General features: G+C 45.3%; 1 protein-coding gene across 1 annotated transcript in view; it reads right to left on the reverse strand.

The window, feature by feature from the left end:
- Window positions 1-14,302, reverse strand: part of LOC105479109 (prostaglandin F2 receptor inhibitor) — a 78,064-nt gene that overhangs the window by 38,071 nt on the left and 25,691 nt on the right. Inside the window, exons 2-3 of the mRNA XM_011736925.3 lie at window positions 5,163-5,531; window positions 2,171-2,584 (exon numbers count right to left, since the gene is read on the reverse strand). Coding sequence (XP_011735227.2) covers window positions 2,171-2,584; window positions 5,163-5,531 — 783 coding nt within the window. The remainder of the gene's footprint in view (window positions 1-2,170; window positions 2,585-5,162; window positions 5,532-14,302) is intronic.

The raw sequence follows: 14,302 nt of genomic DNA on the forward strand, positions 1-14,302 counted from the left end.
TGTGCCATCTATCATAACAACGTGATGAGAATATATAAGCAGCCAGCTACGGACAGTGCAGGTGTGCACAAGAAGAGAAGGACCATAAGCCTAGTGTGGCGGTTCTTAGCCTGGGGTCCACAAAGAGAATTCAGAGAGTCTATGAACTTGGATAGGAAAAAACTCCATCTTTATTTTTATTAATCTGCACCTGAAATATAGCATCTCCTGCCACTGTGAAAGTAAGCAACAAACCAGTATAGTATTGCCTGTGTCTGGGACTACCCCAAATAGAAATCACAGATACCTTCCCATCACATTACAGTTGCTGCAGACATCCTGAAATATCATGTATACTCATTACTATTCAGAAAGTACAGTTGTCGTTAAGCCTGCCACTATCTTATTATCAATGCACTAATAAAGCTGCATAATATTACTACAAAACCAATTTGCTTTACAAGCATTTTGATAACTTTCTATATAATTATTTTCCTTTGTCATTTTGTGTACTGTATTTTATGAATTAAAACATGGTAATTCTGAGAAAAGGTCTGCAGGTTTCAAAAGGCTGTCGAAAAGTCTCATGGCACGGCAAGATTATGAACGCTGTTTCATCTGAGAGCCAGATATTACCTGCCTAATAAGTTCAGAGTGTTCAAGTCTCTTAGGTAGATATTACAGGTCTTGTGGTGTGTTTGAAACAAAGAAATGTCTTTAGAATTCATATTCTTTCATAAAAGTGTAACTTTCTACAAAGCTGAAACTCTTAACTCTTCTGCCTCATTAAAAGAGTTGTTTGATGCAAGTTTAATATACAGAGGTTTCTTAAGGCAGATTCCAGAGCAATCACTTCTGATCAGGAAGGTAACCTAAGTCCATCTGGAAAGCGATTTCTGCAGCCACTGGAGCCCAGATTGACCGGTAATGAGCAGCTCCTTTCCTCGATGGCCACAGTCACTCAAGAACTGCAGACCTGCTTTTACACCACCCACTTTTCCAAATCCAGGTTCTGTGCTGTGGTATAAGTGCAGAGTAAAGAGCTCAGGACAATGCAGCTTCAGAGACAAAATATTCCCCCTGCGTATTGTTTCCTGCTTTCCTTCCCGTCTGAACAACAGAGATGCCACATATTCACATTCATGCTCAGGAAATGAGTCCCACAACCAAGGTCTTCCCAGTTTAAAAAACAGAAGGCAGCAGCAACAGCAGCAAAGTACTCTGAGATCTGAAGATGTCAGACTCGCAGAAAACCAAGGACATCCATTCATCCTGAGCAATGACATTGCCCTGCCTTGGTCTCTATACACTGTCTCTGTGAAGCCTGAAGCTCCACAGTCCATGGGAACAAGCCTCAAATACCTCTGACCTAAGGGCCCAGAACAGAGCTGAGCACACAGTAGGTTCTCCATTGATGCTGGCTGGACAATGAGTCAACAACAGCATATTTTCCTTTTATTTTTATGTGTTTTCTAAAACGCATTTTGTATTTTCTTAATTACTTCTATAACTGCAGTAGAGGGTTGGGAAACAAAAAAAAAAGCTGATTCACAGATGACAGGACAAAGGGCTTCTTGTATAGACCCCATGACTGGATGCTCCTGTGGTCTGTATGACACAGGAAAGCAAGTGGCCCTGCTCTGGAGAGCTCCTCCCACTACCAGGAAAGGCACATCTGAGGGGACCGAAGGGCAGGCCTACAGGATACAAGTTAGATGAAAGGTTTTGGGATGAGCCAGGCACACACCCCAACAGCTGCAGAGAAAGGCAGGTCCAAGGACTCAGGAAACACCAAACCCGATAAAGCTTAGGGGGCAGGGTGTGGCACCTTCACCCCAAAGCCCCACTGAACACCAAGCCCCACCTAATCTGGCTGAGGGACTGCGGCACCTAAACTCTGAATGAAAGATCTGCCTTCGTGTTACGTGCAGGCTGTGGTTTTCCATGGACATGAATTTAGATAAAAACAGCTGCGAAGCAAAACAACAGACATCCTCAGCACAAAACAAATGCACCCCCATACACACCTCCAGCCTCTCAACACCCTACTCCCTTCTCCCCTAAAAATAAGGCCTCACATGGGAAGCAGAAACAGTTGTCAGAAGGCCATGGGGCTCCCTGGCCCAGTTCTTTATACCACTATCATTAGTCACAAAATAACAGCACCTATAATGCATCGTTTCCAGCTCACCTGTCGGCTGGATCACCACGGTGGCAACTTCTACGGCCTTTTCTTGGATTTCCTGCCAGTTGCCCTGCTCGGCGATCCACTCGCTGACGATACACCTGTAGGAGCCCTGGTCGGCGGACAGAGCCCGGGACACGGAGAGGCGGTAGGCGTCACTGCCCACAGTGTCGAGGCGCACGTCCCCACTGTGGTAGCGCTGCTCATACCCCAGGCCCGGGTGGAACCTGCCCTCGTGGGTCAGGGCGAGCACGTTCCGCCGGGCCGGGCCGCGGTGCAGCTCCCACAGCAGCGCCAGGTGCGTGTGCAGCGGCGAGGCGGAGGCGGCGGTGCAGCGCAGCTCGAAGGGCTCCCCCTCCCGCAGGCTCAGGCTCGGCGGGGGACGCGCGCTGGGGCCCACGTGCAGGGAGTCGGCCAGCACTGCGGAGAGACAAAGCTGGGTCAGCAGCCCGTCCACACCGACCCCAGCCAGCAAGGGCCAGTCCACCGCTGCAACCACAATTTCCTCCTTCCTCCCCCATTCCAGGGCCCGGATGGGCACGTTTTCCCATTTGGATTCATCTGTAATCTCAATTGACTTTCTGACTTGAAAAAGAAAAATAAAGGTACCAAAAAACCCCATGCTATAAGTGGATGGTGAAAACTCCCTGTGGGAGTCGTGCCTTGGGGATGGGATGTGCTTCTGCCACCCTTAAGGAAAGTTACTTTACCCCTCTGTGCCTCAGTTTCCTAAAAGGGGGATGATAGCTGGATCTTCATCATAGAGTTGGCCTGAGAGTTAAGTTAAACAGGGCAAGTTCCCAGGACCGTGCCTGGCACTCAGCAGTCATGATAAAACATTGGGTATGACTGTCAAACATTTCTTTGGTTAGGACCAGGGCTAGGGTAGGCAGCCTGCAGAATCTGCAGATAAAGTGACCTTCTAGACTTAAAGTAGCAAGATCCACCGGGGAGAAAGGATGGCATGAGCTGCCTGTGGCTTGCAGCCTGGGGAATAACCAAGAATGTCTAGGGTGAACACAGCATATCCACATGATAGGAACCGGCCCAGGCACTTCTACAGTCTAGAAAAAGGGGGCCGTGATCAAGTAAGTATCACTGGTGTATTCAGGAAAAAAGCAGTAAGCGATGGATACTGCTACTCTGGTAACCAGAAAGGGGGCCACTACCAAGGAGCAGGAAACATCTATCAGGCTTGTCGATGAGCTGGCTAAGAGGACCCTCCAACACCACTATTCATCATCTCTTTGGTTTTTTACCCCCAATTCCACACTCAGAAACTAATTCAGTGTCCTTGAGAAGGGGCTATTCTAGGTAACATTTAAAAGCTGCTACATTTTTAGGAGGACACATCCCGAAGACCCATCTCTACGGCAAAATAAATATAATGACCTTCTAGTATATATATATATCAGTCTGTGAGTCTGGCTAATATGACTCAGTTCTCAAGGCCAGCTCATCTCTCAGAGCACAGATGAATGGTTTCAAGAGCCATGAAGCTGCAGGCCAGGCAGACCCTGGACCACACATGGCAACCACCAGAGGCTCCACCTGGGCAGCAGTCAGTCTCTCTCATGGTCATCCATTGCTTTCCTCACCCAAGAAAGGCCTCCTCTTGTGTCTCCTGCCTTCCACAGACAGCACAAGAGGCTGAAACACACTGGAGGAAGTGGGATGGGGGTAGGGGAATTCTCCCCTTACCCTCCCTCCCACTCAAGAGGAGACTCCAAGGGGATACAAGGGTGTGTCTGGCTTAATGAAAAGGTGGCATGTGGCATTATTTAGCTCCAATACCAGAGTGTCTTTTTCTAAAAAACATGTCCGGGATTTTCTATAGGAATAAAGAGGTAGGTTGGGTGTTTCATTACTTCTTTAATGGACACAGCAGTTTTATCCCCTGATGAGTCTAGTGAGGGAACAGTCTCTGAGCTATGGTAGGGTTGTACAAGTCATGAGGGAATGAATGCCTCAATCAACCCTCGCTTTTTATATCACCATGTGCATTTTCTACTTTCTGATAATTACATACATTCTGACCCAGACATAAATCCTTTTGGGAACAAGGCAGGGTACAAATAAATGCATAATTAAGTAACAATAACAACAAATTATAATGTTTCTATTTTCTTAGCCCCAAATTAAAATGATTTGTTCTTGCTCGTTTACTAATTAGCTGTGTGATTTTAGGCAAGTAATTAACCTATGCTCTTCCATTTTCTCATGTATAAATTAGGGAAATATTCTGCCCTATTTTGATTGGGTTCAGAGAATTGAATGTGTGAGTACATCTAAAAGGACTTGGAAAATGAAACAAACAAACAAAACCCCCAAAACAAATCCCAAAACATTCCAGGTACATAAGGTGTAATTATTTGCAAAGCTAGGTCAATAAGCTAGTAGAGACCACATCTTCTTTCTCTACATATAACACATACAACTTCTGGTACAAATACGTACTTTTAAATCATGAAAGTCACAGAGAAAGACATGAACTTTGAAGTGCCTGTTATTCCCATAAACCTGAGCATCATTAACATGACCATCCCCTTCCTGTCACTAACCACTGAATGCTTACCATGGCACTGCTCTAAGGCTTTACACCTGGTAACTCACCTGTCCTCACAACCTTTAAGTTTAGAGGAGGAAGCTGAGGCATGTCACATGCCCACAGTCATGCAGCTGACAAGTAGTAGAGCCAGCAACTGGACTAAACAAGCACAGGCAACCTCGCTCCAGAGCCAGCTCTCCACCACCGCATCATGCTGCCTCCACCTCACTGGGCATAGGGTGGCTCAGAACCATACTGGAGTGAAGAGAAAGGACCCTCTAAGGTCATCTGGCCCATCCCTGCCTTTAATCAGGTAAGTCATGATTATTCCCCCGGACAGAGGAGGGAGCAGAGCGTCAGAGAAATTAAGTCTCTTGACAAAGTCAACCACAGCCCAGGGGCAGAGAAAGGTGTGGCCCCTGGCATAACAAGCCCATGTGAGGACTGTACCTTTAACCTGCACTGTGTCCTCATAGTTTCCCTGGACAGTGGCATCTGTGCTGGGGGTTGAACATTTGTAGTGGCCTTGGTCTGAAGGCTGGACGTTCTTTATGTGGAGCTCCACGGCGTCGTTGGCAGTCCGCCTTAACAGGATCTCGCCCCTCTGCAGCCGCTCCTGGTACAGCTGGGCTGGGAACCCCACCTCCCAGGTGCTTGCAAGCTCCACAAAGCTGCTCCCCAAAGATGAGAAGCTCCAGTCAAAGTTTTGCTCACTGGGGCCATCATAGTCACTGACGTTGCAGGGGATGACCAGCTCAGTGCCCACCACTCGAACCAGGGTCCCTGTGGGGACTCTCACCACACGGCCTCGACAAAGAGCTGCAATGATAAGAGATGAAAGGCAGGTCTTTAATCACAGAAAGTCTTCCCGGGACAAATGTGGCAAACCTGTGGATGCTCCTGCTCACAGGCATGGCAGAAACGTGATAGCCAAACCACCAGGGAAAATGTGTCTATGCAGAAGGTTAAGCCTGTCCCTTAAATAATGAGCCACGAATACAACCTCAAAATGAGCACCTCTCACACAACCAGTTTCCCAGGACTAAGAGGGAGGAAGATAAGCATTAAAAGCAGGTTGACCGTAAACCTCAATAATTTCTTCCCTCCAGTTACTATTTAACACACCCTAACCACTCGATGTGATGTAAAAATATTTTAGGTTTTGTGTGAAAGAAAAGCGCACAGCTAGTCAAGTGTTTACATTTCTGCCCACCCTATATCAGCCCTCATCCCTAGAGACCATTATTCCCTGGGGCTCCTGAGACCTGATTTACAATGACGGATGCCAATTTTTAAATCCTAGAGCAGCCTGCTGATAAAATGATTTAACTCCTGTTATCTGACATTGCCGATAAGTTAATTTTAAAATATGATGATTTTACCAAGTATTAATTTTCTATTTTCTGGCTCATTTCCTTCTCTACTCTTTGTTCTGATCTAAATTCAGAATGAGGATGGGGGAGCACAAAGGGAGAGAGGCAGGCTGGTTGCTGGGTGTTCTTAGGAATGCAGCAGCTGGTTGCCGGGGATAAGCCCAGTGGACACAGACAAGACTTTACTAGCTTTTCCTTCCCTAAGAGTGTGCAATTCCCAGGCCTCTCTGGTAGGGACCCTACGACTGGCACCTGTGAGTCCTTTAAGATGTCTCCACTGCAATCAACTTCAGCATGATTTTGCAGTGTATATTTACTACCTGTTTAGCATTTCAATTGCACCAAATAAACACATATGGCTCCTTCTTGATGTTCTTGCAACAATATATAAAAGAGAAAGTACGTCTGAAATCAAGGAGACCTAAGTTTCAATCTGAGACCTCTCTTACCTTTGACTTCTGCCACTATGAACTGGGACAAGAAGGCTTCACTGAGTTAATGAAATAAAATGTCTAGGTGAGAGTCTGCCATGTAATAAGGGCTCCAGGAAACGGGAACATTTTATTAATATTGTATGTTTATCATTTTTTATAGGTTGAACTGTGTCCCCATCCAAAATTCCTATGTGAAACTTCTAGCCCCCAGTACCCCAGAATGCGACCATATTTGGCAGCAGGGTGGTCACAGATATAATTCGTTGTGATGAGGTCATACTGGAATAGGGTGAGCCCCTAATCCAATATGACTGTATCCTTAAAAAGTGGGTAATTTGGACACACACATGCCCACAGGGAGAAAGCCACATGAAGATAAGGCAGAGATTAAGCAGATATGTCTACAAGCCAAGGACCGCCAAAAATTGCCAGCAAGCCACCAGAAGCTAAGGGAGAAGCATGGAACAGATTCTCCCTGTCAGCCCTCTGCAGGAACCACTCCCAACACCTTGATCTTAGACTTCTGGCCTCCGGCATTGTGAGGCAATAAATGTCTGTTTAAGCAACCTGGTTCATGGTACTTTGTTGCCGCAGCTCTAGCAAACTAATCTACTACTGCCACTGTTTTTTCACGGGTTTAATTCATGTTTTCAAATTCTGGGTTGCCACCCTTTAGTGGCTTGTGAAATGAATTTATAGTAGTCGTGACCAGCATGTGCATGTTTTTAAAGACAAAATTAAACCAAATAGAAAATACTAAATATTAGTACATTGCATTTAGTAAGAGATAAATATTGTTTCATTACATTTTGTTAAGTTAACAAAAGTATGTGTGTACCAGAAGATGATGAAAACCTTATACCTTAATTTGAGTCAAGGTTAAAAAAAAAAGATCACCGTGTTAAAGCTATCTCGTTTTCTCCACCTATTATTATTTACTTTGAGAAGCGAAACAGGAAGTATCCATGTAAGAAAAAAGGTGATGGGGAAGAGTGTGGGTTCTGAGAAGGGGCTAACTGACTGCCTTCCCCTCCCAGCCCATCTTGGGGGCAGGTCCAGACTGAACTCCAGCTCAAAGAAAAGTTGCTGAACCCTAAATCACATTACTCTCCCTAAAAATAAAATAAAGTTATGGGTGCTGGTAACTTAGAAGAACTATGGGTCACATATCTTTCTGCAGAGAATGGTTGAACCAACCCCACATACTGTTGAGGAGTAGTGCTGGAATGTGATACTTCTTTCTTTCCTTCCATCTATCTTTCCTTCCTTCCTTTTCTTCCCTTCTTTCTTTCTTTCCCCCTTCTTTTACTCCCTTCCTTTCTCTTCCCTTCTTCCTTCCTTCTTTTTTTTTTTTTTGTTGCCCAGGCTGGAGTGCAGTGGCATGATCACAGCTCCCTGCAGCCTCAACCTTCTGAGCTAATGCGATCCTCCCACCTCAGCCTCATGAGTAGCTGGGACCACAGGTGCACACCACCACACCCAGCTATTTTTCCACTTTTTCGTAGAGATGGGGTCTCGCTATTTCGCCCAGGCTGGTCTCAAACTCCCAGGTTCAAGCAATTCTCCAACCTTGGCCTCCCACGGTGCTGAGATTATAGGCATGAGCCAGCCCACCTAGCCCATGCTACTTCTAAGGCAATTCAGTGGCTCAGGATGACACCCTGACCTCACACCTGTTAATTCTGGCAACCATGAGGCAGACCCGCAGTGGCTGCCCAGCTTTAACTGTCTTAGATGAGGCTGACGGTACCCCCAGTCCCACATATGGGCACTGGGGCTAAAACCAGGTAAATCAGAATTCTCCTGGCTCTTTTTTGCTGAAGCTTCTTAGAGGCTTTAGCTTCCAGTGGAATCAAGGTAATATAAAGATGATGTACTCTAAACTGCACATAGGTGGGTCTCCTGACCATGAGGAGAAGTCATCCATAGGAGAAGAGACCCAGGCCCAGGACCCAGCACCTGAACGACAGAGGTCAGAAAGCCACCCCAGTCACTGCCGAATGGCAGCATCTGAGCTGTTGGATCCAGTCATGCCTTCTATACCATTCCCAACGCAATCGAACACGCACTTTCTTGTGCAAGAATGTACACCCACACATACACACAACCCCACACCCCTTTCCCTGGACATTTTAGTTTATTGCAATTCCATTCATCCCCACTTATGTTTGTTTTCTACAATTTTTGTTTGTTTTGAAACAGAGTCCCACTCCGTCACCCAGGCTGGAGTGTAGTGGCACAACTGTAGCTCACTCAACTCCTGGGCTCAAACGATCTTCCTACCTCAGCTTCTTGGGCAGCTGGGACTACAGGCGCCATAACACCATGCCCAGCTAGTCTTTAAAATTTTTTTGTAGAGATGGGGTCTTGCTAGGTTGGTCTCAAAATCTTGGCCTTGTGATATGGTTTGGCTATGTCCCCACCCAAATCTTGTCTTGAATTCCCATGTGTTGTGGGAGGGACCCAGTGGGAGGTAACTGAATCATGGGGGCAGGTCTTTTTCGTGCTGTTCTCATGATAATGAATAAGTCTCACGAGATCTGATGGTTATAAAAAGGGGAGTTTCCCTACACAAGCCCTTTTCTCTTTGCCTGCCGCCATCCACGTAAGGTGGGACTTGCTCCTCCTTGCCTTCCGCCATGATTGTGAGGCTTCCCCAGCCATGTGGACTGTAAGTCCAATTAAACCTTTCTTTTGTAAATTGCCCAGTCTTGAGTATGTCTTTAACAGAAGCAATGAAAATGGACTGATACAGTAAATTGGCACCAGTAGAGTGGGGTGTTGCTGAAAAGATACCCAAAAATGTGGAAGCAATTTTGGAACTGGATAACAGGCAGAGGTTGGAACAGTTTGGAGGGCTCGGAAGAAGACAGGAAAATGTGGGAAAGTTTGGAACTTCCTAGAGACTTGTTGAACGGCTTTGACCAAAAGCCTGATAACGATATGGACAATAAGGTCCCAGGTGAGGTGGTCGCAGATGGAGATTAGGAACTTGTTGGGAACTGGAGCAAAGGTGACTCTCGTTATGTTTTAGCAAAGAGAATGGCAGCATTTTGCCCCTGCCCTAGAGACCTGTGGGACTTTGAACTTGAGAGAGATGATTTAGGGTATCTGGTGGAAGAAATTTCTAAGCAGCAAAGCATTCAAGAGGTGGCTTGGGTGCTATTAAAGGCATTCAGTTTTATAAGGGAAGCAGAGCATAAAAGTTTGGAAAATTTGCCTGAAAATGTAATAGAAAAGAAAAATCCATTTTCTGAGAAGAAATTCAAGCCAGCTGTAGAAATCTGCAATAAGTAATGAGCAGCCTAATGTTAATCCCCCAGACAATGGGGAAAATGTCTCCAGGGCATGTCAGAAGTCTTCATGGCAGCCCCTCCCATTACAAACCAGAGTAGAAAAAGTGGTTTCATGGGCCGGGCCCAGGGTCCCTGTGCTGTGTGCAGCCTAGGGACTTGGTGCTGCTCCAGCCATGGCTGAAAGGGGCCAATGCAGAGCTTGGGCCACAGCTTCAGAGGGTGCAAGCCCCAAGCCTTGGCAGCTTCCACGTGGTGTCAAGCCTGTGAGTGCACAATAGTCAAGAATTAGGGTTTCGGAAACTCCTCCTCAATTTCAGATGTATGGAAACACCTGGATGAAAGGCATAAGTTTGCTGCAGGGGCGGGGCTCTCATGGAGAACCTCTGCTAGGGCAGTGCGGAAAAGGAAATGTGGGGCCAGGATCCCCACACAGAGTCCCTATTGGGGCATGGCCTAGTGGAGCTGTGAGAAGAGGGCCACCATCCTCCAGACCCCAGAACGGTAGATCCACCAACAGCTTGTACCGTTCACCTGGAAAAGGCACTGACACTCAATGCCAGCCTGTGAAAGCAGCCGGGAGGGAGGCAGTACCCTGCAAAGCCTCAGGGGCAGAGCTGCCCAAGACCATGGGAACCCACCTCTTGCATTAGCGTCACCTGGATGTGAGACATGGAGTCAACGGAGTTCATTCTGGAGCTTTAAGATTTGACTGCCCTGCTGGATTTTACAGTTGCATGGGGCCTATAGCCCCTTTGTTTTAGCCAAATTCTCCCATTTGGAATAGCTGTATTCACTGAATGCCTGTACCCACATTGTATCTAGGAAGTAACTAACCTGCATTTGATTTTACAGGCCCATAGGCAGAAGGGACTTGCCTTGTCTCAAATGAGACTTTGAACTGTGGACTTGTGAGTTAATGCTGAAATGAGTTAAGACTTTGGGGGACTGTTGGGAAGGCATGATTGGTTTTGAAATGTGAGGACATGAGATTTGGGAGGGGCCAGGGCAGAATGATATGATTTGGCTGTGTCCCCACCCAAATCTCATCTTGAATTCCCACGTTGCAGGAGGGACCCAGCAGGAGGTAACTGAATCATGAGGGCAGGTCTTTCCCATGCTGTTCTCATGATAATGAGTACGTCTCATGAGCTCTGATGGTTATAAAAAGGGGAGTTTCCCTGCACAAGTGTTCCTCTCTTTGTCTGCCACCATCCACGTAAGATGTCACTTGCTCCTCCTTGCCTTGCACCATGATTGTGAGGCTTCCCCAGCCACGTAGAACTGTAAGTCCATTAAACCTCTTTCTTTTGTAAATTGCCCAGTCTTGGGTATGTCTTTATCAGCAGCATGAAAACGGACTAATACACCTTGGCCTCTCAGAGTGCTGGGATTATAACATTATAGTCACCAAGCCCAGCCTACTTACGTTTCTTAAAGTAAAGATAATTTCTGTCACTGGCAACTGAAAGAACATTGAAATAATATATCACTACCCAGCAGTGACTAATTCTCTGAAGCCATCATTACCACAGTTCACAAAGAAATGAGGTGATCACTTTTTTACATTTAATTCTTGAGACAACCAGACAATTCTGAATCTCCCAAGGAGATCTTCTAGAAGAAAGCATCATGGTGGACACTCTTTAGAGGCACAAGAGGGTTAAGCCTTGTGCTTAACCCTCTTGTGCCTCAGTTTCCTCATGTGTGAAATGGAGACCATGGTCACCACACTCCCTGAGGGCTGTGGTAAGGATTAAATGAGGAAATGCACTTACAACACTCACGATCCCTGGCCTGTGGCAAGGGGCTGCGGTTATGTGCTGGGCAGGCCACCTCTAAGATAAACCTGATCATAATCATTCACCTTGCTTCCTCGGCTAGGTTTACAGAGGAATTTCCTAATGTGCTCATCTTTTCCATTCCTATCCCTTGTCAAGAAGCTGGCCAGAGTGGACAACCTATCCTCAAGCATGAGACTGCATCCTTGTAAGGTCTCTATCTTTATCCTTAGTGATGAGAGCTTTAGAAACTGATTCATCTCCTTGTCTGGACTCTCCAATCCTTCCACAGGGCTGCCAAAATCATATTTTTCACATACAAATCCAATGTCACTTCACTGATCAAAAGTCTCTAATGGCTCCTTATCACCTATAGGACAAAATCAACCCATCAGCCTCCCCCATCGCTGTCACCCCGGCCCAGGCCAGCACCCCTCTCATCTGCATTACTGCAACGTCCCTTACTGGTCTCCTGGCTTCCATTCTTGTTCTCTACTCTCAACACAGCTAAGTGATCTTTGAAAAATTTAAGTTGGGTTATATCTTACTCTGGTCAGAGGTCTCCAATCCCTTCCCATCTCATTCAGATGAAAGCTGAAATCCTTACGGAGGCAATCCTTACAGGACCTGGCCTTTTTTGTTTCTTGGATCTCCTGTCTATTCCTCTTCCTCCACTATACTCCAGCCATGCTCTGCTCCCAAGGTTTCACCTACTGCAACCTCAGGGCCCTTGCACATTTCCTCAGACCAGGACACTCTCAGACATTCATCCCACTGGTTCCTTCACCAGCTTCAGATCTGTATTCTAATGTCCCCTCTTAATGTGGCCTTTCCTGACCACCCTAAAGTGGCACATCCCCATTCTTGCTCCTGCCAAATTTTCTTCTTATCCATTATTACTAAAATACTTTATGAACATTTATGTTTTTACTACTATTTATTTTTTTTTCCCCCAGTAGAATGTAAGTTCTATATGAGTAGTGATTTTTGTTCTGTCCATTGCTGAATGGCAGTGCCTAGAACAGGACCTGGTAAAATAGTAGTTGTTCAATAAATATTTGTTGAATGAATGAATGAATAAAAGACATACAAGACCATTCATGATCTGGCTCATGGCTACTACTTTAGCTTCATCTCCGACTGTTCTCCCACTCTCTGATGCTTCTATCCCACAAAACAAACATCTCTTCACTTTCTGGACGTGCCATGCTCTCTAGTGCTTCATGGCCTCTGCTTTCATACCTCCATCACCTGGAATACCCTCTCATCAATCTCTTCACCCTCTCGCAAGAGGCAGCTGCAGCACCACCTCCTCTGTGAAGCCTTCCCCAATTCCCCTAGGATCAATTAGGTATTCCTTCCTTCATGTTCCAACTCAACCTGCAAAAGTACCTTCAACATCGGCTATATGATAGCGCCACTGGGAAAAGTAAAGCAGATATGAACAGATGCTTGAAAGATCAAATTCTAATCTGAAAAGATATAAACCTGAGCACTGTCTTGCATGCAGAACTAGGATGCCCCCCTCATCCATGCAAATCAAGATTTTAAATTTTGGTAACAGAATTTCAAATTGCCACCAAGCAATCTGGTATTTAGCACAGATTTCTTGTAATATTGTTAAATAACAGCTAATGGTATTTAAAAATAAATATAACTTGGAAAAAATAGAGCATATGGCTCTTTTCAAATCAAAAAGAATATCTACATAGCCACATGTTGCCAATTTTTGTCAAAACCTTTTGTCACAGTTGATAACTGAGGGAAAAAGAGGAAAAGAAAATTTTTCTCTATTTTTCCAAGTTCTACCAGTGTTCAAACTGAAAGTCCCAAACACTTCTTTACCTGAACTGTATTAGTTTAGATCCCCATAAAAACATCGTTACTAAGTAACAATCTTAAATTATGGCTTCGTTTGTTTTCAGGAGTCAATATAAGAAACCTTCATAGGAAAAACATTTGTCAGTCTTAAAAGTCCTATTGAGGACACTACTGGGTGGTTCAATGACACAAAAATCCACATAATAAAATTCCATTAAAATTTAATACCAGAAAAAAAAAATACCTGTTGATGGACCATTGTACATTATTTCCCAAAAAACAAGAACTACACAGGTTTCTCTTACCTCTCAGGGCAGTTACCACAGCCTCAGAGTACCTTTGATACCCAAGACAAAATAAGGGCACTTTGATTATCAGCTTTGTGCAGTGTTTCCGTCTATGTATGTGTATTTCATTGGAAGTTGACTCAAATATTTGGGGGTGGTAAGCAGAGTTTAAATTTCAAAAGACCAATACTTGAGATTTCTACTTTTAGATTTTTGCTTTTTGCTATGATAGAGTAGCTAATATCAGATCACTCCGCAACCCCCGCCCCTACCCTCACTCCCACTACAGAAACCATAAAAGACAGATAAAAGCTAACTGAATGCAGTGGTGAACAATCAAGGCAGCCAGGCTCAAGGGTCCAAGATCACAGAAAGATACTGAGGTGGACTCAACAATACCCACTGCCTTTTCTCTTCAGATATTTGCTATTTTTAAGTGGTGCAGGCTAGAAACCAAGTAGAAGTTAGTAACTCAGAGCTTTCAGCACCTTGTGGGGCCAAGAAGACAACTGGAGTTCAGGGATACTAAGAAGGTCAGAGTTTGAGGAGCAAGATCCTAGGAAAAAAAAAGGCAACAGCAGAGAAGTGAGCTTGATATACT

Source organism: Macaca nemestrina, chromosome 1 (genome assembly GCF_043159975.1).
Source record: "Macaca nemestrina isolate mMacNem1 chromosome 1, mMacNem.hap1, whole genome shotgun sequence".
Taxonomy (NCBI): Eukaryota; Metazoa; Chordata; class Mammalia; order Primates; family Cercopithecidae; genus Macaca; species Macaca nemestrina.